General features: G+C 45.2%; 1 protein-coding gene across 1 annotated transcript in view; it reads left to right on the top strand.

The window, feature by feature from the left end:
* Nucleotides 1-25,467, top strand: part of LOC115158523 (sec1 family domain-containing protein 2) — a 176,895-nt gene that overhangs the window by 30,695 nt on the left and 120,733 nt on the right. Inside the window, exons 3-4 of the mRNA XM_029707585.1 lie at nucleotides 2,179-2,306; nucleotides 9,917-10,092. Of these exons, the coding sequence (XP_029563445.1) occupies nucleotides 2,179-2,306; nucleotides 9,917-10,092 (304 nt within the window). The remainder of the gene's footprint in view (nucleotides 1-2,178; nucleotides 2,307-9,916; nucleotides 10,093-25,467) is intronic.

The following is a 25,467-nucleotide window of genomic DNA, read 5'->3' as shown; positions in this document are numbered from 1 at the left end:
CGTTCGCAACACCCTTTGATTCTCTGGGTTAATGCTTGACGCTTGTTTTACTGCTCATGACAGATTAGTCCTAAGTTATACACATGGCTCCCCTCGTATCCTATTCTTCCATCTGAGATGTGTGATCAGTGTACTTCTTGACCTGTTGGAAAGTGAGGGATGGTTACAGTGGAGCCAGATATGGTTCCTTGGTCCAGGTTGTGGTTTTGGGAGGTTCTGGCCATGTTGGGAAAGTTACTGATGTTCCTCCTGCTAATTGTTTTTTTCCTGTGAGGGGTCCCACAGGGAGTGAACGCTCCCTATTACCCAGCATCCCCAACCTACAGGACGAGCACTCAATCACGTGATTGGTGGTGTGTGCTGTACTGTGTGTGTGCTCCACTGTGTGTGCTCTACTGTGTGTACTGTACTGTGTGTACTGTACTGTGTGTGATGTGTGAGAGAGCGCTTTCCCTGATTTGTCTGTTCTCTAACTGATGTACAGGATATGAAGAAGACACACACATCTACATATCTGTATGTGTGTTAACCCCTGAGTGGGAACATACAGTTGAAGTCAGAAGTTTACATACACTTAGGTTGGAGTCATTAAAACTCGTTTTTCAACCACTCCACAAATTTCTTGTTAACAAACTATAGTTTTGGCAAGTCAGTTAGGACATCTACTTTGTGCATGACACAAGTCATTTTTCCAACAACTGTTTACAGACAGATTATTTCACTTATAATTCATTGTATCACAATTCCAGTGGGTCAGAAGTTTACAAACACTAAGTTGACTGTTCCTTTAAACAGCTTGGAAAATTCCAGAAAATGATGTCATGGCTTTTGAAGCTTTTGATAGGCTAATTGACATCATTTGAGTCAATTGGAGGGGTACCTGTGGATGTATTTCAAGGCAAACTTTCAAACTCAGTGCCTCTTTGTTTGACATCATGGGAAAATCAAATGAAATCAGCCAGACCTCCACAAGTCTGGTTCATCCTTGGGAGCAATTTCTTGAAGGTCTGAAGGTACCACGTTCATCTGTACAAACAATAGTTCGCAAGTATAAACACCATGGGACCACGCAGCCGTCATACCGCTCAGGAAGGAGACGCATTCTGTCTCCTAGAGATGAACGTGCTTTGGTGCGAAAAGTGCAAATCAATCCAAAAACAACAGCAAAAGACCTTGTGAAGATGCTGGAGGAAACGGGTACAAAAGTATCTATATCCACAGTAAAACGAGTCCTATATCAACATAACCTGAAAGGCCGCTCAGCAAGGAAGAAGTCACTGCTCCAAAACCACCATAAAAAAAGCCAGACTACGTTTTGCAACTGCACATGGGGACAAAGATCGTACTTTTTGGAGAAATGTCCTCTGGTCTGATGAAACAAATAGAACTGTTTGGCCATAATGACCATCATTATGTTTGGAGGAAAAAGGGGGAGGCTTGCAAGCCAAAGAACACCATCCCAACCGTGAAGCACGGGGGTGGCAGTATCATATTGTGGGGTTGCTTTGCTGCAGGAGGGACTGGTGTACAACATCTCAAGACATCAGTGAGGAAATTAAAGCTTGGCTGCAAATGGGTCTTCCAAATGGACAATGACCCCAAGCATACTTCCAAAGTTGTGGCAAAATGGCTTAAGGACAACAAAGTCAAGGTATTGGAGTGGCCATCACAAAGCCCTGACCTCAATCCTGTAGAAAATTTGTGGGACGAACTGAAAGTGTGTGCGGGCAAGGAGGCCTACAAACCTGACTCAGTTACACCAGCTCTGTCAGGAGGAATGGGCCAAAATTCACCCAACTTATTGTGAGAAGCTTGTGGAAGGCTACCTGATACATTTAACCAAAGTTAAACAATTTAAAGGCAATGCTACCATATACTAATTGAGTCTAATGTAAACTTCTGACCCACTGGGAATGTGATGAAAGAAATAAAAGCTGAAAGAAATCATTCTCTCTACTTTTATTCAGACATTTCACATTCTTTAAAATAAAGTGGTGATACTAACTGACCTAAGACAGGACATTTTTACTAGGATTAAATTTCAGGAATTGTGAAAGTGAGTTTAAATGTATTTGGCTAAGGTGTATGTAAACTTCCCACTTCAACTGTACATGTTGAGTGCTTTTCCAGTAGCAGCTAGGTGATCTTACTGATGTGTTTTTGCCCTCTACCTCTCAGGTCGTCCACAGCCAGGTTGCTATGGGAGACCATGCTGGCCAGTAAGCAGAAAGAGGCTGTGATGGAGGTCCGCAGACAGCTGGTTGAGGCCGCCAGCAAGGAGAACCTGCCAATCAAGATGGGTCTGGGTAAGGAAGGCCAGAACACACAGATATACACTGACTACACTCAGTGTTGACACTCCAAATGAACAGGCACTCTCTGACTCCCTCTCTCCCAAATCCCAATGCCACAGAATACACAGACCCTGTCTGTTCTAGGGCTGAATAATAAGATGGGTAAGTTACTGCAATCAGTAAACACATCATTACATTACTATGATATATAGTCAACCTCTCAGAATTAGGAAGGCATAGGAGAGAGATGGAAAGAGGATGCGGGAGGGAGTGAGGGAGAGAGAGGTCCTGCTGTTTTACAAAGAGCCACAGTGCCACCTATAGAGAGCTGCCTCTGTCTGTGTTTGCCCATGTGGCCACAGAGGAAATGTGAACCACATGTTGGCTCTCTGACTCTCTCTCTCTCTCACACACACACACACACACACACACACACACACACACACAGCTCTCAATAACTTTTGTTGTTTGTTAATGAAGCAAAAGGGCCTTAAGCAGAGGGTAAAAATACTAGCAGACAGGCAGACGTACACATCACACACATTTTGTACACTTCAACTCCTATTTGACTCACATCGGTGTATGCATGCCATGCATCATATGTAGCGTGTCTTGTGTACACACACACACACACACACACACACATTGGCTGACGTGTGTTAGCATGTGGCAGGTCTGTGCAATAGTAATCGAGGGGAGGTGAGCTGGGAGGGGCTCTGTGGTCCCACTGCTCCTGTAATCACAGAGGTAACCTGGCTCGCTTAATAAGCAGGTTGGAATATGTGCCGGGGGGAGGGTCTCATACACGCTACACACACATGCTGCCGAAATAGTCTCTGTCTGAGAGCAGCACCATCGTTCTTTCTAATCCTGGGTGGCTCGCTCTCTTCTGGGTTTATTTTGACAAATGCACCTCAGAGAAAGTGATGGCAGTAAAGAGAGCGAGAGAGGGCAGTAAAGAGAGAGGGCAGTAGAGAGAGAGAGAGGGAGGGAGAGGGTAGTAGAGAGGGAGGGAGAGGGTAGTAGAGAGGGAGGGAGAGGGTAGTAGAGAGGGAGAGAGGGGGTGGTAGAGAGGGAGAGGGAGGGTGGTGGAGAGGGAGAGAGAGGGAGAGAGGGTGGTAGAGAGGGCAGTAGAGAGGGAGGGAGGCGACGGAGAGCTAGTTAGAGGGGGGAGAGGGTGTAGAGGGGAAAGGAGAGGGAAAGGAGCTCGATAGGGGGGAGGGAGGGAGATCGAGAGGGGGGGGGGGGAGAGAGATCGAGAGAGAGATCGAGAGGGGGAAGGGGAGCGAGATCGAGAGGGAGACAGGGAGAGAGATCGGAGGGGGAAAGGGAGATCGAGAGGGGGGAGGGAGGGAGATCGAGAGGGGGTGAGGGAGAGAGAGATCGAGAGGGGATCGAGAGCGAGATCGAGAGGGAGGCAGGGAGAGAGATCGGGAGGGGGAAAGGGAGATCGAGAGGGGGGAGGGAGGGAGATCGAGGGGGGGAGGGAGGGAGATCGAGAGAGAGATCGGAGAGGGAGAGAGAGAGAGAGAGAGAGAGAGAGAGAGAGAGAGAGAGAGAGAGAGAGAGAGAGAGAGAGAGAGAGAGAGAGAGAGAGAGAGAGAGAGAGAGAGAGAGAGAGAGAGAAGAGAGAGAGAGAGAGAGAGAGAGAGAGAGAGAGAGAGAGAGAGAGAGAGAGAGAGAGAGAGAGAGAGAGAGAGAGAGAGAGAGAGAGAGAGAGAGAGAGAGAGAGAGAGAGAGAGAGAGAGAGAGAGAGAGAGAGAGAGAGAGAGAGAGAAAAAAAATGTGAAGGATATGGATGTAAAGAGGGATTTGAGAGAGAGTGAGGGAAGTGTTGGTATGGCTGTAAGCTGTTGCTCCTCTCTGACTGACAGCCTGTTGACTTTACTGTGTCCAGGCTAGAGGGCAGTGCCAAAGCCTTGACACACTGGACCTTTATGCCCCGCTGGCAGAGGACCAGACATCCCCTCCTACCCCTCACAGCGCCTGTCCCACCCCCACACTATTCCCATCAGCACTGTGGGACACCACATTCTGCTATAATGCCTGTGGGGTCACATGACAAGGGAGGAAACAGAGCTGTAAGTTAGACAGATTTCACACTGACTACACATGCGTAAGTAGTATTCATACACACGCTATAGACTAACGCTCACACACACCTAGTACTGTTCACAGCATCTACTTCCACTGTAGCATTGTTTACATACTGCGTAGGTTCCTGCACGTTGTATGACATGTACTGTATGTATATATCACAAGCACATATAGTCTCTGGATCCAAGTTGGCTTCATTTCACCTCACAGGAGGATCACACTGTCCAGAGAGAAAGAGACAATTCATCTCTCTGTTGCTGAGCGTGTTCAGAGACGAGACACATTCTCACAACTGTGTGTGTGTGTGTGTGTGTGTGTGTGTGTGTCAGTCTGAGGGCGTTCAATGTTGTTTTTGGATGTTTGGACAGCTTTGGTTTCAGTATGTGAGTATTATATGTGTGTTGATGTATGTTTGTGTATTTGTGTTTGACTGTGTGTGTGTGTGTGTGTGTGTGTGTGTGTGTGGAGATCTGTGTTTGTGTGTGCCTTTGATTGTGTGTGCTTTATATTTTGTGTGTGAGTGTGTTTATATTGCAGTGGAAGAGAACAGTGTTGACAGGATCTGTACTGGCTCTGTAGCATATGGCCTAATTCTGACAGTCTATTGTGGGATTTTTCACTTTGCAGAAATTGGGGACTATGGCAGATACTTGATTGTACACACACACACACACACACACACACACACACACACACACACACACACACACACACACACACCCCCCCAAACCAATGCATCCAGCAACAGTTATTTCCTGCTCTCCCAGCCAACAAGATCACAACCATGCAGAGGAATCAAACACACTCACATTATATAGAGGAGAAGAAGATCCAGGCTACACAGTCTGTCCCTTTATGAACATGACACATGTCGTATGCAGCTACACAGTCTGTCCCTTTATGAACATGACACATGCTGTATGCAGCTACACAGTCTGTCCCTTTATGAACATGACACATGCTGTATGCAGCTACACAGTCTGTCCCTTTATGAACATGACACATGCTGTATGCAGCGACACAGTCTGTCCCTTTATGAACATGACACATGCTGTATGCAGCTACACAGTCTGTCCCTTTATGAACATGACACATGCTGTATGCAGCTACACAGTCTGTCCCTTTATGAACATGACACATGCTGTATGCAGCTACACAGTCTGTCCCTTTATGAACATGACACATGCTGTATGCAGCTACACAGTCTGTCCCTTTATGAACATGACACATGCTGTATGCAGCGACACAGTCTGTCCCTTTATGAACATGACACATGCTGTATGCAGCGACACAGTCTGTCCCTTTATGAACATGACACATGCTGTATGCAGCTACACAGTCTGTCCCTTTATGAACATGACACATGCTGTATGCAGCTACACAGTCTGTCCCTTTATGAACATGACACATGCTGTATGCAGCTACACAGTCTGTCCCTTTATGAACATGACACATGCTGTATGCAGCTACACAGTCTGTCCCTTTATGAACATGACACATGCTGTATGCAGCTACACAGTCTGTCCCTTTATGAACATGACACATGCTGTATGCAGCTACACAGTCTGTCCCTTTATGAACATGACACATGCTGTATGCAGCGACACAGTCTGTCCCTTTATGAACATGACACATGCTGTATGCAGCTACACAGTCTGTCCCTTTCTGAACATGACACATGCTGTATGCAGCTACACAGTATGTCCCTTTATGAACATGACACATGCTGTATGCAGCTACACAGTCTGTCCCTTTATGAACATGACACATGCTGTATGCAGCTACACAGTCTGTCCCTTTATGAACATGACACATGCTGTATGCAGCGACACAGTCTGTCCCTTTATGAACATGACACATGCTGTATGCAGCGACACAGTCTGTCCCTTTATGAACATGACACATGCTGTATGCAGCTACACAGTCTGTCCCTTTATGAACATGACACATGCTGTATGCAGCTACACAGTCTGTCCCTTTATGAACATGACACATGCTGTATGCAGCTACACAGTCTGTCCCTTTATGAACATGACACATGCTGTATGCAGCGACACAGTCTGTCCCTTTATGAACATGACACATGCTGTATGCAGCTACACAGTCTGTCCCTTTATGAACATGACACATGCTGTATGCAGCTACACAGTCTGTCCCTTTATGAACATGACACATGCTGTATGCAGCGACACAGTCTGTCCCTTTATGAACATGACACATGCTGTATGCAGCTACACAGTCTGTCCCTTTATGAACATGACACATGCTGTATGCAGCTACACAGTCTGTCCCTTTATGAACATGACACATGCTGTATGCAGCGACACAGTCTGTCCCTTTATGAACATGACACATGCTGTATGCAGCTACACAGTCTGTCCCTTTATGAACATGACACATGCCGTATGCAGCTACACAGTCTGTCCCTTTATGAACATGACACATGCTGTATGCAGCTACACAGTCTGTCCCTTTATGAACATGACACATGCTGTATGCAGCTACACAGTCTGTCCCTTTATGAACATGACACATGCTGTATGCAGCTACACAGTCTGTCCCTTTATGAACATGACACATGCTGTATGCAGCTACACAGTCTGTCCCTTTATGAACATGACACATGCCGTATGCAGCTACACAGTCTGTCCCTTTATGAACATGACACATGTCGTATGCAGCTACACAGTCTGTCCCTTTATGAACATGACACATGCCGTATGCAGCTACACAGTCTGTCCCTTTATGAACATGACACATGCTGTATGCAGCTACACAGTCTGTCCCTTTATGAACATGACACATGCTGTATGCAGCTACACAGTCTGTCCCTTTATGAACATGACACATGCTGTATGCAGCTACACAGTCTGTCCCTTTCTCTTTTGCTGCTTCAGTCATTTATACACACACACACAGGTGCAGCGATGTGGCTGAGCGTGTTGTGTGTTCTCTACTGTACAGTTTGGGAGTAGGCCCAGTGATGTGTCCATAAATAAACACCCCAGGTCTTTCCCCTACCCTGCATGAATAAAATCCCGTGCTCCCTCCTCTGGTCCATGCAGTACCATGACGTACGAGCCAGGACTGTGAGTGAGAATGACCACTGTTCAGCTTCATGCTCAAACAGCCAGTACTTCTTAGTCCCTGAGTCACCCACATACTATCCAACCCAAAATGCAAGTCATCCCCCTGGTTCAGTTTTAGGGTTAATAATGGTTGGCCCTTGGCATCGTTGAGGGGTTGAATGTTAGTTGATCCTCAGACTCATTGTGGGCCTTTCATTCTTCTCTCTATCATTTTCTCTTTCTTTCCTTAGTTTGTTCTCACACTTTACCCTTACCTCTGGGCTAGATTATAGTTGTCCCCCAGTATCTCCCTCTCTCAAGCCTATTCTTGGGCTAAATTATGTTTGGCCCTGGCTGTGGTTCTCCTTCCCACTCCTGGGCTGAGTTATTGTTGGCACATCAGGCTCGGGGATGCTTGTGTATACTGCCAGGCTTTTTTACTGCCACGGCCAGGGCTGTTCACAATAGTGCTTTTCACTGTCTGGATATTCCTGGACCCGGGTCCATTCCTCAATTATGTTTTAATGTTGGAAAGGTTTCCTGATTTGCTTTTGAACACGTATCTTCCGTTCTGCCTGTTGGTGCCACACAGAGAGCACATACAGGTTGGTTTAGGACGGTGAGAAGACCACATTACCCAACAGGCTGAGTTTCAGCAGTCTTGCACACTGTGAACGTTACTCAGCATTAGGCATTGCTTTCTGTGAAAAGGAGTCCTTTGTTGTTAGGTTAACCCTGCCAGTCTAACCGTTCTTGATGAAAACTCAACACGTTTTATAATCCAGCGTTAATAACAAAGTTGTTAAATTGAAGTCGTTATGTCTGTACTTGACATGACTCCATACTTTATATTCTGTATTCTGGAACGTTGTGCCCCATTTTTCATTCCGCCTCTCTGTTTCTCCTCTATTCATGTGTTTTGGCCCCGCTAAAGAAAACATTGGCTGTGTAATCCAACAGGAAATGGTCCCACATCTGTTCCTGCTTCTGAACATCAACATGAAGAAGTGGGGTTTATGGGGAGATAATATGTACCCCTCTCCTCTCGCCCCCAGTCCTGGGGTCGCTCCGTCTCCCTCTCCTTCTCCCTTGCCTCTACCTCCAGGCTGCCCTCCTCACCCCCACCTCCCCCACTTCTTCATGTGTCTCAGTGAATCATCCTTAGAGGAGGGAGGGTCTTAAACAGTCTGAGGAACCCAGCTTCACTCTGCCAGCTCTGCAAATAATCAGAGACAAATAATCAGAGACAACCTCTGATTCACACGTATTAGTCAGTCTTAGACAGCCTCACAGGGACTCTTATCAATAGTTCACTCACGCTCTCGCTCACGCTCTCGCTCACGCTCTCGCTCACGCTCTCGCTCACGCTCACGCTCTCGCTCACGCTCTCGCTCACGCTCACGCTCTCACTCACACACTCACACACTCACTCACACACACACTCACACACACACTCACACACACACTCACTCACACACAGTATATACAGTGCCATGAAAAAGTATTTACCCCCGTTCTGATTTTCTCTAATTTAACGTTTTTGATACTGAATGTTATCAGATCTTCATTAAAATCTGATATTAGATAAAGTGAACCTGAGTTTACAAATAACGCAAAAAAGGTACACTTATTTATTTCATAAACTAAGTTATGCAACACCCAATGCCCCTGTGTGAAAAAGTAATTGCACCCTTACACCTAATAACTGGTTGTGCCACCTTTAGCTGCAATGACTGCAACCAAACACTTCCTGTAGTTGTTGATCAGTCTCTCACATCGCTGTGGAGGAATTTTGGCTCACTCCTCCATGCAAAACTGCATTAATTCAGTGACATTTGTTGGTTTTCAAGCACAAACTGCTTGTTTCAAGTCCTGCCACAACATGTCAATTGGGATTAGGTCTGGACATTTACTAAAACATTCCAAAACTTCACATTTGTTGCTTTTTAGCCATTTTCATGTAGACTTGAATGTGTGTTTTGGATCATTGTCTTGCTGCAAAGGGGGCAAATACTACTTCACACATTCTATCACACACTATGACTCATATAAAACATAGACCCTCATACTTTGACATTAACACTTGAAGATACAGATACACACTTTCACAGAAAATACAGTATGCCCAATACATGATTATGGCTAAGGTTCTCACAGCCGTCTCCTCCAAGCTTCTCTTCTCTCTCCTCTGCCTGTGGAGTCTGGCTCTCTGAGATAATATTATGGTCTGCTATGGTATCACTCACACACTCTCTGTATGCCTGAGCTGACTTTACCCTGACTTTAACAGGCTTCCACCCCAGGCAGACTAGAATGAGTATGCTAGTGTGTATGCACTGAACCATACAATACTATGTTATCGGTTGTATGATCGACTGGTTAATTAAATTACATTGAATAGATTAATAAGAAATGAATATTATTTCCTCATGTCGGTTTTGTCTCTCCCTCTGTCAGGCCGTGTGACCCCGGAGCAGCTGTGTTCCTACGTGCAGCTGTTTAAGAGCAACTGGGGGGCTCTAGAGAGTCACTGTGCGGTAATACAGCTGGGCCTGGCCACTGCCCAGACCCTCCGTCACCCCACACTGCCCCGCTGGGACTCCTGCCTTGCTTTTGAGAGGCTCCTCCTGCAGGTATACTACACACACCCTGGACACACACACACTCCGCCACCCCACCCTGCCCCATTGGGACCCCTGACTGGGGGGGGGTGACACTGGTGAGGCAAGGTGACCACAACTTTGTTGGGATAAACTGTCTGTCAGAGAGAGAAAAACGCACTGTGACTCTCTCTACTGTGGTTTATAAACACATCCAGTTGTGTTTGTAGGAAAAAAAACATGCAGATCCTGTGTAAACTTCTGGGGGGAATAGCCTGCTTTCCAGTCAGTGTTTAGAGTTGTTGGGGCGAACGGGAGAAAAGGAAGCAGTTTACCAGGATGGACTGGGGCGGATGTGCACGTCTGTCAGACCATGGCAGGGTCCGAGGTTACCGGAGAAGGGGACAGAGAGAGACTGAGAGGACAAGAGAAAGAGTAAACAGCAGAAGTGTGTCTCATCACTCCTCTGACCGATAGCAGTGGTCTGCAGACAGTTTAGAGGCTCTCTCTGAGTGGAGACTGAGAGCGGTAAGGCGCCATGTTCTAGAGTCTAACAAATACTACTCTATTCCAAAGCCATTTCCTCCTCCTCCTTACCTCAGTTTTCATAGTCTCTTTATATTCCTGAAGCTGTAAAGCCAGCAGCAGGACAGCACAGTATTTAGGAACTTATTAAAGTCAATCACGGAAAAACAAAACTGGCCTGCGTCTGCCAGCGTCCCATGCCAATGTGGAATTTGAAAACAACCTTGTAAATCTTGTTTCTTAGCTGAGCTCCTGGGAGGAAGATGCTTCGGCTTATTTGGTACCAGTATCCTTTGTACCATGTTAGTCCACATCAAGCCATATTACTCCTTGTTTGTTCTGTACCCTTCTGACCTCATTTGTTCTCACAAGTCCACTCTGCCTTTCAGCTTCAGTATCATAGTAGTCAGCAGGCGTTTATAGAAGAAAGTGGAAAATGTGTCCTCAGGTAAAAATAGATACCAGGTAGACCCAGTGATAACCATCTGATCTCAAGTGAGTATTGTTTTTGTTTGTGTATGTTTGGAACCCCATTCAAAACACATTCTTGGGAAATCAGCAGACCTGGGTTGAAATACCATTTCAAATATCTCAATGACTTTCACATACAGTACCAGTCAAAGTTTGGAGACACCTACCCATTCCAGGATTTTTCTTTATTTTTACTATGTTCTACATTGTAGAATAATAGTGAAGACATCAAAACTATGAAATAACACACATGGAATCATGTAGTAACCAAAAAAGTGTTAAACAAATCAAAATATATTTTATATTTGAGATTCTTCAAAGTACCCACCCTTTGCCTTGATGACGGCTTTGCGCGCTCTTGGCATTCTCTCAACCAGCGTCACCTTGAATGCTTTTCCAACAGTCTTGAAGGAGTTCCCACATATGCTGAGCATTGTTGGCTGCTTTTCCTTTATTCTGCGGTCCAACTCATCCCAAACCATCTCAATTGGGTTGAGGTGGTGTTGATTGTAGAGGCCAGGTCATCTGATGCAGCATTCCACCACTCTCCTTCTTGGTCAAATAGCCCTTACACAGCTTGGAGGTTTGTTGGGTCATTGTCCTGTTGAATAACAAATGATAGTCCTACTCAGCGCAAACCAGATGGGATGGTGTATCGCTGCAGAATGCTGTGGTAGCCGTGCTGGTTAAGTGTGCCTTGAATTCTACATAAATCACAGACAGTGTCACCAGCAAAGCACCATCACACCTCCTCCTCCATGCTTCACGGTGGGAACTACACATGCGGAGATCATCCGTTCACCTACTCTGCATCTCACTAAGACACGGAGGTTGGAACCAAAAATTTGGACTCATCAGACCAAAGACAGGTTTCCACCTGTCGAATGTCCATTGCTCGTGTTTCTTGGCCCAAGCAAGTCTCTTCTTCTTATTGGTGTCCTTTAGTAGGGGGTTTCTTTGCAGCGATTCGACCATGAAGGCCTGATTCACGCAGTCTCCTCTGAACAGTTGATGTTGAGATGTGTCTGTTACTTGGACTCTGTGAAGCATTTATTTGGGCTGCAATTTCTGAGGCTGGTAACTCTAATGAACTTATCCTCTACAGCAGAGGTAACTCTGGGTCTTCCTTTCCTGTGGCGGTCCTCATGAGAGACAGTTTCATCATAGCGCTTGATGGTTTTTGCGACTGCACTTAAAGAAACTTTCAAAGTTCTTGAAATGTTCCGCATTGACTGACTTTCATGTCTTAAAGTAATGATGGACTGTCTTTTCTCTTTGCTTATTTGAGCTGTTCTTGCCATAGGGATATCTGTTTACCTCCCCTACCTTGTCACAACACAACTGATTGGCTCAAATGCATTAAAGAAGGAAAGCAATTCCACAAATTAACTTTTAATAAGGCTCACCTGTTAATTAAAATGCATTCCATGTTACTACCTCATGAAGCTGGTTGAGAGAATGCCAAGAGTATGCAAAGCTGTCATCAAGGCAAAGGGTGGCTACATTGAAGAATCTCAAATATAAAATATATTTTAATTTAACACTTTTTTGTTTACTACATGATTAGATATATGTTATTTCATAGTTTTTGTATGTTGTCGAACTGCTTTGCTTTATCTTGGCCAGGTCGCAATTGTAAATGAGAACTTGTTCTCAACTTGCCTACCTGGTTAAATAAAGGTGAAATTAAAAAAAAATAGTGTAGAATATTTTTAAAATAAAGAAAAACCCTGGAATGAGTAGGTGTGTCCAAACTTTTGACTGGTACTGCATTTGCAAAGTAAGTAGCTATAATTGAAATAAGAAGTAGTTGCATATTTTTATTTATTTGAAAATACACTTGGAAAGTGTTTTGACAGTCTTTTCAAATACTATTTTCAATTACCTGGGTTAAATGCATGGGGGTGTATTTGAGTCAGTGTTTTGGTATGTGTATTTGAAAATACGCAAATGCACAACAAAAAGTATTTTAAATACCAGATACTAAAATGCACATGTTTTTTTTAACCCAGGTCTGGAAATCAGATCTCACAATCAAGCCTTGCAGCTTGACTCGTGACGTGAGAGTTGATGTTTGCAATCAAAACGGACTCGTAATGTGAGCCCCAGTTTTATTGAGGTATTAAGTTAAATGAGTTTCTGTGTGCTCCTCTCCCTCTGTCTGTTGATTTCATCTCACCATGATGTTTGGGCTCTGGCTACAGTGTGGACACAGAGAAGGGTAATTACATTGGAAACTGCATGGCTGGATGAAATGGCTCTTTTCTCTGGCTGGTGTGGCAGTTGCCCTGTTTACCCTGCCTGAGTGTGTGAGGGGAGCAGTGGGGCAGAGCTGGGCACACGGTGCTGATGGACACAGTCCCAGACCAAGGTGGTGGTGTAAGCTTAGTTAGGCCATGGCAACAGACTGTAACCATGAGACTGGAGGTCCTGTGAGGTCAGGTCAGGCCTTCCTGTGATAAGGTCGACACCTTTAACCTCTGCCCTCCCATTCACTCAGTGGTTAACAGTGAAACAATATCTGACTACAAACCACCCAACAGGATATTTACTACTATAAAATGCATGTAGGTATTTTTTATTTTTCATTTCACCTTTATTTAACCAGGTAGGCTAGTTGAGAACAAGTTGAGAACAACTGCGACCTGGCCAAGATGAAGAAAAGCAGTTCGACACATACAACAACACAGAGTTACGCATGGAATAAACAAACATACAGTAGAAAAAGTCTATATACAGTATGTGCAAATGAGGTAGGATAAGAGAGGTAAGGCAATAAATAGGCCATGATGGCGAAGTAATTACAATATAGCAATTGAACACTATAATGGTAGATGTGCAGAATAATACAGTGGGGGGGAAAGTATTTGATCCCCTGCTGATTTTGTAGGTTTGCCCACTGATAAAGAAATGATCAGTCTATAATTTTAATGGTAGGTTTATTTGAACAGTGAGAGACAGAATAACAACACAAATATCCAGAAGAATGCATGTCAAAAATGTTATAAATTGATTTGCATTTTAATTAGGGAAATAAGTATTTTACCCCCTCTCAATCAGAAAGATTTCTGGCTCCCAGGAGTCTTTTATACAGGTAACGAGCTGAGATTAGGAGCACACTCTTAAAGGGAGTGCTCCTAACCGCAGCTTGTTACCTGTAAAAAAGACACCTGTCCACAGAAGCAATCAATCAATCAGATTCCAAACTCTCCACCATGGCCAAGACCAAAGAGCTCTCCAAGGATGTCAGGGACAAGATTGTAGACCTACACAGGGCTGGAATGGGCTACAAGACCATCGCCAAGCAGCTTGGTGAGAAGGTGACAACATTCCACAACATGGAAGAAACACAAAATAACTGTCAATATCCCTTGCCTGGGGCTCCATGCAAGATCTCACCTCGTGGAGTTGCAACGATCATGAGAACGGTGAGGAATCAGCCCAAAACTACACGGGAGGATCTTGCCAATGATCTTAAGGCAGCTGGGACCATAGTCACCAAGAAAACAATTGGTAACACACTACGCCGTGAAGGACTGAAATCCTGCAGCGCCCGCAAGGTCCCCCTGCTCAAGAATACATATACATGCCCGTCTGAAGTTTGCCAATGAACATCTGAATGATTCAGAGGACAACTGGTGAATATGTTGTGGTCAGATGAGACCAAAATGGAGCTCTTTGGCATCAACTCAACTCGCCGTGTTTGGAGGAGGAGGAATGCTGCCTATGACCCCAAGAACACCATCTCCACCGTCAACATGGAGGTGGAAACATTATGCTTTGGGGGTGTTTTTCTGCTAAGGGGACAGGACAACTTCACTGCATCAAAGGGATGATGGACGGGGCCATGTACCGTCAAATCTTGGGTAAGAACATCCTTCTCTCATCCAGGGCATTGAAAATGGGTCGTGGATGGGTATTCCAGCATGACAATAACCCAAAACACACGGCCAAGGCAACAAAGGAGTGGCTCAAGAAGAAGCACATTAAGGTCCTGGAGTGGCCTAGCCAGTCTCCAGACTTTAATCCCATAGAAAATCTGTGGAGGGAGCTGAAGGTTCGAGTTGCCAAACGTCAGCCTCGAAACCTTAATGACTTGGAGAAGATCTGCACAGAGGAGTGGAACAAAATCCCTCCTGAGATGTGTGAAAACCTGGTGGCCAACTACAAGAAACGTCTGACCTCTGTGATTGCCAACAAGGGTTTTGCCACCAAGTACTAAGTCATGTTTTGCAGAGGGATCAAATACTTACTTCCCTCATTTAAAATGCAAATCATTTTATAAAATGTTTGACATGCGTTTTTCTGGATTCTTTTGTTGTTATTTTTTCTCTCACTGTTCAAATAAACCTTCCATCAAAATTATAGACTGATCATTTCTTTGTAAGTGGGCAAACGTACAAAATCAGCATGGGATCAAATACTTTTTTCCCCCACTGTATATATAATATGAATGTGCAAGTAGAGATACTGGGGTACAAAGGAACAAGATAAATAAATATATACAGTATGGGGATGAGGTAGCTGGATGGGCTATTTACAGATGGGCTATGTACAGGTGCACTATGTACAGGTGCAGTGATCTGTGAGCTGCTCTGACAGATGGTGCTTAAAGCTAGTGAGGGGGATATGAGTCTCCAGCTTCAGTGATTTTTGCAGTTCGTTCCAGTCATTGGTAGCAGAGAACTAGAAGGAAAGGTGGCCAAAGGAAGAATTGGCTTTGGGGGTGACCAGTGAGATATACCTGCTGGAGTGCGTGCTACGGGTGGGTGCTGCTATGGTGACCAGTGAGCTGAGACAAGGCGGGGCTTTACCTAGCAGACACTTGTAGATGACCTGGAGCCAGTGGGTTTGGCGACGAGTATGAAGCGAGGGCCAGCCAATGAGAGCGTACACGTCGTAGTGGGGGGTAGTATATGGGGCTTTGGTGACAAAACGGATGGCACTGTGATAGACTGCATACAATTTGTTGAGTAGAGTGTTGGAGGCTATTTTTTAAATGACATCCCGAAGTCGAGGATCGGTAGGATGGTCAGTTTTACGAGGGTATGTTTGGCAGCATGAGCGAGGGATGCTTTGTTGCGAAATAGGAAGTCGATTCTAGATTTCATTTTGGATTGGAGATGCTTAATGTGAGTCTGGAAGGAGTGTTTACAGTCTAATTAGAGACCTAGGTATTTGTAGTTGTCCACATATTCTAAGTCAGAACCGTCCAGAGTAGTGATGCTGGACGGGTGGGCAGGTGCGGGCAGCGATCGGTTGAAGAGCATGCATTTAGTTTTACTTGCATTTAAGAGCAGTTGGAGGCCACGGAAGGAGAGTTGTATGGCATTAAAGCTCGTCTGGAGGTTAGTTAACACAGTGTCCAAAGAAGGGCCAGAGGTATACAGAATGATGTCGTCTGCGTGCAGTTGGATCAGAGAATCACCAGCGGCAGAGCGACATCATTGATGCATACAGAGAAGAAAGTCGGCCCGAGAATTGAACCCTGTGGCACCCCCATTGAGACTGCCAGAGGTCCGGACAACAGACCCTCCGATTTGACACACTGAACTCTATCAGATAAGTAATTGGTGAACCAGGCGAGGCAATCATTTGAGAAACCAAGGCTGTTGAGTCTGCCGATAAGAATGTGGTGATTGACAGAGTCGAAAGCCTTGGCCAGGTCGATGAATACGGCAGCACAGTAATGTCGCTTATCGATGACGGTTATGATATCGTTTAGGACCTTGAGCGTGGCTGAGGTGCACCCATGACCAGCTCTGAAACTAGATTTCATAGTGGAAAAGGTGCGGTGGGATTCGAAATGGTCGGTAATCTGTTTGTTAACTTGGCTTTTGAAGACCTTAGAAAGGCAGGGTAGGATAGATATAGGTCTGTAACAGTTTGGGTCTAGTGTCTCCCCCTTTGAAGAGGGGGATGACCGTGGCAGCTTTCCAATCTTTTGGAATCTTAGACGATATGAAAGAGAGGTTGAACAGGCTAGTGATAGGGGCTGCAACAATTTCGGCAGATAATTTTAGAAAGAGGGGGTCCAGATTGTCTAGCCCTGCTGATTTGTAGGGGTCCAGATTTTGCAGCTCTTTCAGAACATCAGCTATCTGGATTTGGGTGAAGGAGAATTGGGGGAGGCTTGAGCGAGTTGCTGTGGGGAGTGGAGGGCTGTTGATCGGGGTAGGGGTAGCCAGGTGGAAAGCGTGGTCAGCCGTAGAAAAATCCTGTTTTGAAATTCTCAATTATAGTGGATTTATCGGTGGTGACACTGTTTCCTAGCCTCAGTGCAGTGGGCAGCTGGGAGGAGGTGCTCTTATTCTCCATGGACTTTATAGTGTCCCAGATCTTTTTTGAGTTTGTGCTACAGGATGCAAATTTCTGCTTGAAAAGCTAGCCTTAGCTTTCCTAACTGCCTGTGAATATTGGTTCCTAACTTATTGGTATATTGGTTCCTAACTGAACATTTGCATATCACGGGGGCTATTCGATGCCAATGCAGAACACCACATGATGTTTTTGTGCTGGTCAAGGGCAGACAGGTCTGGAGAGAACCAAGGGCTATATCTATTCCTGGTTCTACATTTTTTTGAATGGTGTTATGCTTTTATTTAAGATGGTGAGGAAGGCACTTTTAAATAATCCCCAGGCGTCCTCTACTGACGGGATGAGGTCAATATCCTTCCAGGATACCTGGGCCAGGTCGATTAGAAAGGCCTGCTCGCTGAAGTGTTTTAGGGAGCGTTTGATATTGATGAGGGGTGGTCGTTTGACCGCGGACCCATTACGGATGCAGGCAATGAGGCAGTGATCGCTGAGATCTTGATTGAAAACAGCAGAGGTGTATTTGGAGGGCGAGTTAGTTAGGATGATATCTATGAGGGTGCCCGTGTTTACGGATTTGGGGTGGTACCTGGTAGGTTCATTGATAATTTGTGTGAGATTGAGGGCATCAAGCTTAGATTGTAGGATGGCTGGGGTGTAAAGCATGTCCCAGTTTTGGTCACCTAGCAGCACGAGCTCTGAAGATAGATGGGGGGAAATCAATTCACATATGGTGTCCAGGGCACAGCTGGGGGCAGAGGGTGGTCTATAGCAAGCAGCAACGGTGAGAGACTTGTTTCTGGAAAGGTGGATTTTTAAAAGTAGAAGCTCGAATTGTATGTTTTCTCTCATGTTAGAAGTTAGTTACAGCATATTGGAATGGTTATAGGGTGAAATAGTTTTTATTTTTGTGATAAAGATGTGGTTGTAGTGATATAGATGTAGTTGTGTAGGCTGACCATGGTGGTTGGCCAGTGATCTAACTAGATGTGTGATAGGTGGTGTTAGTTTAGGGTGTTTACAGTGTAATGAAGGGGGCAGTTCAGGTACAGTAATTACCTTGGAGTAGTCCTTTACCTCAAGGTTCGGGACACTGCCATCCTACCTACCAATGCTGCCCTTGCATCTGCCCCCTGCTATGTGCCATGCTGTGGACCCAGGGACCCTGGAATGGAGGAGTGTTGGTCTGAATGGGGCAGGTTTGGGACGTACCGAGCCCACTATCACAGGGCCTGTGTGCATCCTGGGACCAGTGCTAGACGGGTGGGGGGGCAGCTGGGAGAGCCTCAACAACCCCTCCCCAGGAACATCACACTAGCTACTTCTACACCAACAGCCCAGACAGAGCTACTTCCAAACGATACATGTACTACATTCCTCCCATTGACAAGCTAGTGACTGACCCAGTTAGTGAGGGATACAATCTCTCTGAAAGACTGACTGTGTGATAAACTGAATGAACAGGGAGCAGGCCTAACTCATGGGGGAGTAGGACTACTTCATTGAATGATGATATGAAAGGGATAGCGACAGTCAGTCAGTCATGGTGTGGTGTCTGTTGTTCATTAACAAGTCAGTCAGTCATGGTGTGGTGTCTGTTGTTCATTAACAGTCAGTCAGTCATGGTGTGGTGTCTGTTGTTCATTAACAAGTCAGTCAGTCATGGTGTGGTGTCTGTTGTTCATCAACAGTCAGTCATGGTGTGGTGTCTGTTGTTCATCAACAGTCAGTCATGGTGTGGTGTCTGTTGTTCATTAACAGTCAGTCATGGTGTGGTGTCTGTTGTTCATTAACAGTCAGTCAGTCAGTCATGGTGTGGTGTCTGTTGTTCATTAACAGTCAGTCAGTCAGTCATGGTGTGGTGTCTGTTGTTCATTAACAAGTCAGTCAGTCACGGTGTGGTGTCTGTTGTTCATTAACAAGTCAGTCAGTCATGGTGTGGTGTCTGTTGTTCATTAACAAGTCAGTCAGTCATGGTGTGGTGTCTGTTGTTCATTAACAAGTCAGTCAGTCATGGTGTGGTGTCTGTTGTTCATTAACAAGTCAGTCAGTCATGGTGTGGTGTCTGTTGTTCATTAACAAGTCAGTCAGTCATGGTGTGGTGTCTGTTGTTCATTAACAAGTCAGTCAGTCATGGTGTGGTGTCTGTTGTTCATTAACAAGTCAGTCAGTCATGGTGTGGTGTCTGTTGTTCATTAACAGTCAGTCATGGTGTGGTGTCTGTTGTTCATTAACAGTCAGTCATGGTGTGGTGTCTGTTGTTCATTAACAAGTCAGTCATGGTGTGGTGTCTGTTGTTCATTAACAAGTCAGTCAGTCATGGTGTGGTGTCTGTTGTTCATTAACAGTCAGTCAGTCAGTCATGGTGTGGTGTGTGTTGTTCATTAACAGTCAGTCAGTCATGGTGTGGTGTCTGTTGTTCATTAACAGTCAGTCAGTCATGGTGTGGTGTCTGTTGTTCATTAACAGTCCGTAGTAATCAGAGAGCAGAGCTGACCTCTCCACCCAAGCCTGTTTCTCTAACTCTGCTGAGATTAGCACGGCCTGCCTCTCATAACATTCCAGATGCCAGTTAATACTGGTCCGAACCGAGGCTTCTGCTCTATCCCCCTGCCGCTGGGTCACACATTACTACAACAGCCAGCCAGACTCATATCCCCATCTGATTGTCTGTGGGTTGCTATTTCTGGCTATCTGACTCTGTTTACTATGTTTGAATGCGTGTTTCTATTTGTATGGCTTTTCTATTGTACTAATGTGCCATGAATGTAATGTATGCCTGTCTCTCTGTCAGACTGATTGTCTGGAAGGGTATATGTTGTTCGTAGGTTATCTTTATGTATCTGTCTGTCTGAGCTCTGAGGTATTGTTAACCTGCAGGCTGCAGCCTAGTAACCCACGTGCCTCATCAGCCTCCAGTTAGTCTTGTCTGCCCCTTCTGCAAGACTCCTGACCTCTATCCCCTGAACCTTAACCCCTGACTTCTCCTGCACAAGCTCAAACATAAAGCCATGATAGGCCCTGCAGTGTCAGAGGTTTTTCGTTATGTACTGTATAGTCACATCTAGACAGATAAATCAGAGAAGGGTAATAAGCAGAACAATATGCAGTCTATTCTGGTCAACACAACCAGTTTAGTGTAACTTGTACTGAAATAGGAAAAATTGCAATATTGGCCGGGTCCTCTCTGTACCTTGTCTCTTATCTGAGCTGCATGCCACAGACCGAGGGGCTTTAAGCCTGTAATTGTCTTTACCCCAGGGGTATGGAGCCTGTCCCCCAGCCAGCCAGCCAGCCGAGACATTCATTCCCTCTCTGGACTGTCTGCTACTGCTGCCCCCTGTCTACCCCCACAAGGCATCGTGAAGTTGTAGGGGGCTGGAGACTGTAACAAATGAGTGTGAATGACTGTGTGATATGCTGGTCTGAGACATCCAGGAGTCCATCGTCGCTGACCCCTCAGACTCCCCACCGCTTTACAGCCTCATTTCTGAGCTGACCTGGACTGACCGTTCCCCCATCCATCCCCCAGACACCCGCTCAGCCCCGGGGGAAGAGAGCAGTCGGTAAACCCGGTGGAGCAGCAGGGAGCTGGGAGTCCCTCTGTCTTTCTTGTGCTATGACAGGGACTCTCTGTCTTACTTGATTTACTCGGTCTCGATTGATCTCTCTCGCTCCGTCTTTACTCTGTCTGTACCCCTCTCGTAATCTCTTTTCCTCTTCATCTACCCTCCAAGGCTCTCTCTTTCGTTGTTCAGCATGTCATGTTCTGCTCATATGTGTCATGGTGATCTACAAACATGCTACACACCAATATGGACAACATACCCCAGTCCCTGACACTGTTATAGTATGAGTCAAACCAACCTATTCAACTGACTTTGGGGAGAAAAAAAAGTAAAAATAAAATAGTGTGGTTTATCAGAGAAGGGAGTTATTTACTCATCTCTTTCTTCCTGTGTTTAGTTGGGAGGGATTACAGTGGGCCCAGACGGCCGGCTGGGAGTGAGAGCAGAGCGCTGATGGAGTTTACTCCCTGTCCCTGTTAGGAAACCCAGGAATAACCACCTCTCTCTCTCCCCCCCCTGCCCTGGACCCTGAGACAGTCTAAGATGGTCTGGGACAGCTGTGTTTACATACATACAGCAGGCCTGACTGTGCCGCCACTGCACGGCCCTGGCCCCCGGATTAATGTACTATCTGTTTAATAGAGAGAGAGAGACCTGTTGATAGAGAAGGACCTTTTTAACTGACTGATGGACTGTTAGGTCAGAGGTCAATGTTAACTCATGTTACTTCCTGTTATCATTACCACTCGACAATCAGTGCTATCCGGGATCCTTTGGATGTCCCTACCATAAACCCTTACCTTAACCCTAACCATAACCCTTACCTAACCCCAACCTTAACCTCTCTGGGAAATGTGGGACGCTACAACAAAAATCTCATAATTCAAATTTCTCACACATAAGTATTATATACCATTTTAAAGATAGACTTCTCGTTAATCCAACCACAGTGTCCGATTTCAAAAAGGCTTTACGGCGAAAGCATAGCATTAGATTATGTTAGGACAGCACCTAGACAAGAAAAACCACACAGCCATTTTCCAAGCAAGGAGAGGCGCACAAAAACCAGAAATACAGCTAAAATGAATCACTAACCTTTGATGATCTTCATCAGATGGCACTCATAGGACTTCATGTTACATATACATGTATGTTTTGCTCGATAAAGTTCATATTTATATCCAAAAACTCCATTTTACATTGGCGTGTAATGTTCAGAAATGTTTTACCTCCCAACACCTCTGGTGAATGAGCACATCAATTTACAGAAATACTCATCATAAACTTTGATAAAAGATACGTAGAGTATATTGAAGGTTTGTTGTTTTGTGAGGGTTGAACATCTGAAATCAGAATAGTAATACCTTTTAGTGTGAATTAGTTACAGCCGTTTTAGTGACCAGTGGTATTTTTCTTGAAATCTATGGAATGTTCCATTATCAGACACTTTCTTATCCAGATTGTATATTAAAACGCATATCTGAACATCTCATTCCAAAATCATGGCCATTAATATGTCCTCCCCTATGCCGCTATAACAGCCTCCACTCTTCTGGGAAGGCTTTCCAATAGATGTTAGAACTTTGCTGCGGGGACTTGCTTCCATTTAGCCACGAGCATTAGTGAGGTCAGGCACTGATGTTGGGCGATTAGGCCTGGCTCGCAGTCAGCATTCCACTTCATCCCAAAGGTGTTTGATGGGATTTTGGTCAGGGCTCTGTGCAGGCCAGTCATGTTCTTCAATACCGATCTCAACAAACCATTTCTGTATGGACCTCGCTTTATGCACGGGGGCATTGTCATGCTGAAACAGAAAAGGGCCTTCCCCAAACCTTTGCCACAAAGTTGGAAGCACAGAATCGTCTAGAATGTCATTGTATGCTGTAGCGTTAAGAGTTCCCATCACTGGGACTAAGAACCTAGCCCGAACCATGAAAAACAGCCCCAGACCATTATTCATACCTCCACCAAACTTTACATTTGGCACTATGTATTCGGGCCGGTAGCATTTTCCCGGCATCCACCAAACCCAGATGTGTCCGTCGGTCTGCCAGATGGTGAGGCGTAATTCATCACTCCAGAGAACGTGTTTCCACTGCTCCAGAGTCCAATGGCGGCGAGCTTTACACCACTACCTCCGACGTTTGATATTGCTCATGAGGACCTTAGGCTTGTGTGTGGCTGCTCAGCCATGAAAACCCATTTCATGAAGCTCCCGACGAACAGTTCTTGTGCTGATGTTGCTTCCAGAGGCAGTTTGGAACTCCAGTAGTGAGTTTTGCAACTGAGGATAGACTATGTTTTTACGCGCTTCAGCACTCGCCGGTCTCGTACTGTCAGCTTGTGGCCAACCACTTCGCGGCTGAGCCTTTGTTGCTCCTAAGACATTTCCCCTTCACAAGTGGGCAGAAATTTGACGAACTTGACTTGTTAGAAAGGTGGTATCTTATGACTGTGCTACATTGAAAGTCACTGAGCTCTTCAGTGAGGCCATTCTACTGCCAATGCTTGTCTATGGAGATTGCATGGCGGTGTGCTCGATTTTATACACCTGTCAGCAACGGCCGTGGCTGAAATAGCTGAATACACTAATTTCAAGTTGTGTCCACATACCTATGTACAGTTGAAGTCGGAAGTTTACATACACCTTAGCCAAATACATTTAAACTCAGTTTTTCACAATTCCTGAAAAATTCCCTGTCTTAGGTCAGTTAGGATGACCACTTTATTATAAGAATGTGAAATGTCAAAATAATAGTTGAGAGAGTGATTTATTTCAGCTTTTATTTCTTTCATCACATTCCCAGTGGGTCAGACATTCACATACACTCAATTAGTATTTGGTAACATTGCCCTTAAATTGTTTAACTTGGGTCAAACGTTTCAGGTAGCCTTCCACAAGCTTCCCACAATAAATTGGGTGAATTTTGGCCCATTCCTCCTGACAGAGCTGGTGTAACTGAGTCAGGTTTGCACATGCTTTTTCAGTTCTGCCCACACATTTTCTATGGGATTGAGGTCAGGGCTTTGTGATGGCCACTCCAATACCTTGACTTTGTTGTCCTTAAGCCATTTTGCCACAACTTTGGAAGTATGCTTGGGGTCATTGTCTATTTGAAAGACCCATTTGCGACCAAGGTTTAACTTCCTGACTGATGTCTTGAGATGTTGCTTCAATATATCCACATAATTTTCCTGCCTCATGATGCCATCTATTTTGTGAAGTGCACCAGTCCCTCCTGCAGCAAAGCACCCCCACAACATGATGCTGCCACCCCCGTGCTTCACGGTTGGGATGGTGTTCTTCGGCTTGCAAGCGTCCCCCTTTTTCCTCCAAACATAACGATGTTCATTATGGCCAAACAGTTCTATTTTCGTTTCATCAGGCCAGAGGACATTTCTCCAAAAAGTACTACCTTTGTCCCCATGTGCAGTTGCAAACCGTAGTCTGGCTTGTTTGTGCCAGTTTTGGAGCAGTGGCTTCTTCCTTGCTAAGCGGCCTTTCAGGTTATGTCGATATAGGACTTGTTTTACTGTGTATATAGATACGTTTGTACATGTTTCCTCCAGCATCTTCAAAAGGTCTTTGCTGTTGTTTTTTGATTGATTTGCACTTTTCGCACCAAAGTACGTTCATCTCTCGGAGAGAGAACGCGTCTCCTTCCTGAGCGGTATGACGGCTGCGTGGTCCCATGGTGTTTATACTTGCGTACTATTGTTTGTACAGATGAACGTGTTTCCTTCAGGCGTTTGGAAATTGCTCCCAAGGATGAACCAGACTTGTGGAGGTCTACCATTTGAGGTCTTGGCTGATTTCTTTTGATTTTCCCATGATGTCAAACAAAGAGGCACTGAGTTTGAAGGTAGGCCTTGAAATACATCCACAGGTACACCTCCAATTGGCTCAAATGATATCAATTAGCCAATCAGAAGCTTCTAAAGCCATGACATTATTTTCTGGAATTTGCTGTTTAAAGGCACAGTCAACTGAGTGTAATGTAAACTTCTGACCCACTGAAATTGTGATACAGTGAATTATAAGTGAACTAATCTGTCTGTAAACAATTGTTGGAAAAATTACTTGTGTCATGCACAAAGTAGATGTCCTAACCAACTTGCCAAAACTATAGTTTGTTAACAAGAAATGTGTGGAGTGGTTGAAAAAGGAGTTTTAATGACTTCAACTTAAGTGTATGTGAACTTCAGACTTCAACTGTAGGTGATGTTGTCTTCTGTGTAGCGTTATGTTGTTTGGTCTTCCCCTCTGTGTGTTTTGGGTTGAGACTGTGATTTTCCATGGGAGATGGTTGCTGTGCGGTAGGGAGCAGGGTCTGTGCGGTAGGGAGCAGGGTCTCACGGTCCTCAATAGAACCTCTCCTCTCCTGGTGAATCAAGTCAGTGTGGTCTGCTGACTGGTCCCCTTGGCGTCTGGCTCTTCTGAGCACTCTCCGCTGCAGCTGGAGACTACAGACTGGGGAAAATCCCCACAGTCTGTTCTTTCATCCCTTCAATCTAATGAGGAAGGTTC

Source organism: Salmo trutta, chromosome 22 (assembly GCF_901001165.1).
Source record: "Salmo trutta chromosome 22, fSalTru1.1, whole genome shotgun sequence".
Classification (NCBI taxonomy): domain Eukaryota; kingdom Metazoa; phylum Chordata; class Actinopteri; order Salmoniformes; family Salmonidae; genus Salmo; species Salmo trutta.
Note: the sequence above shows the minus strand (reverse complement) of the source record. Positions and strands in the feature narration are given on the sequence as shown.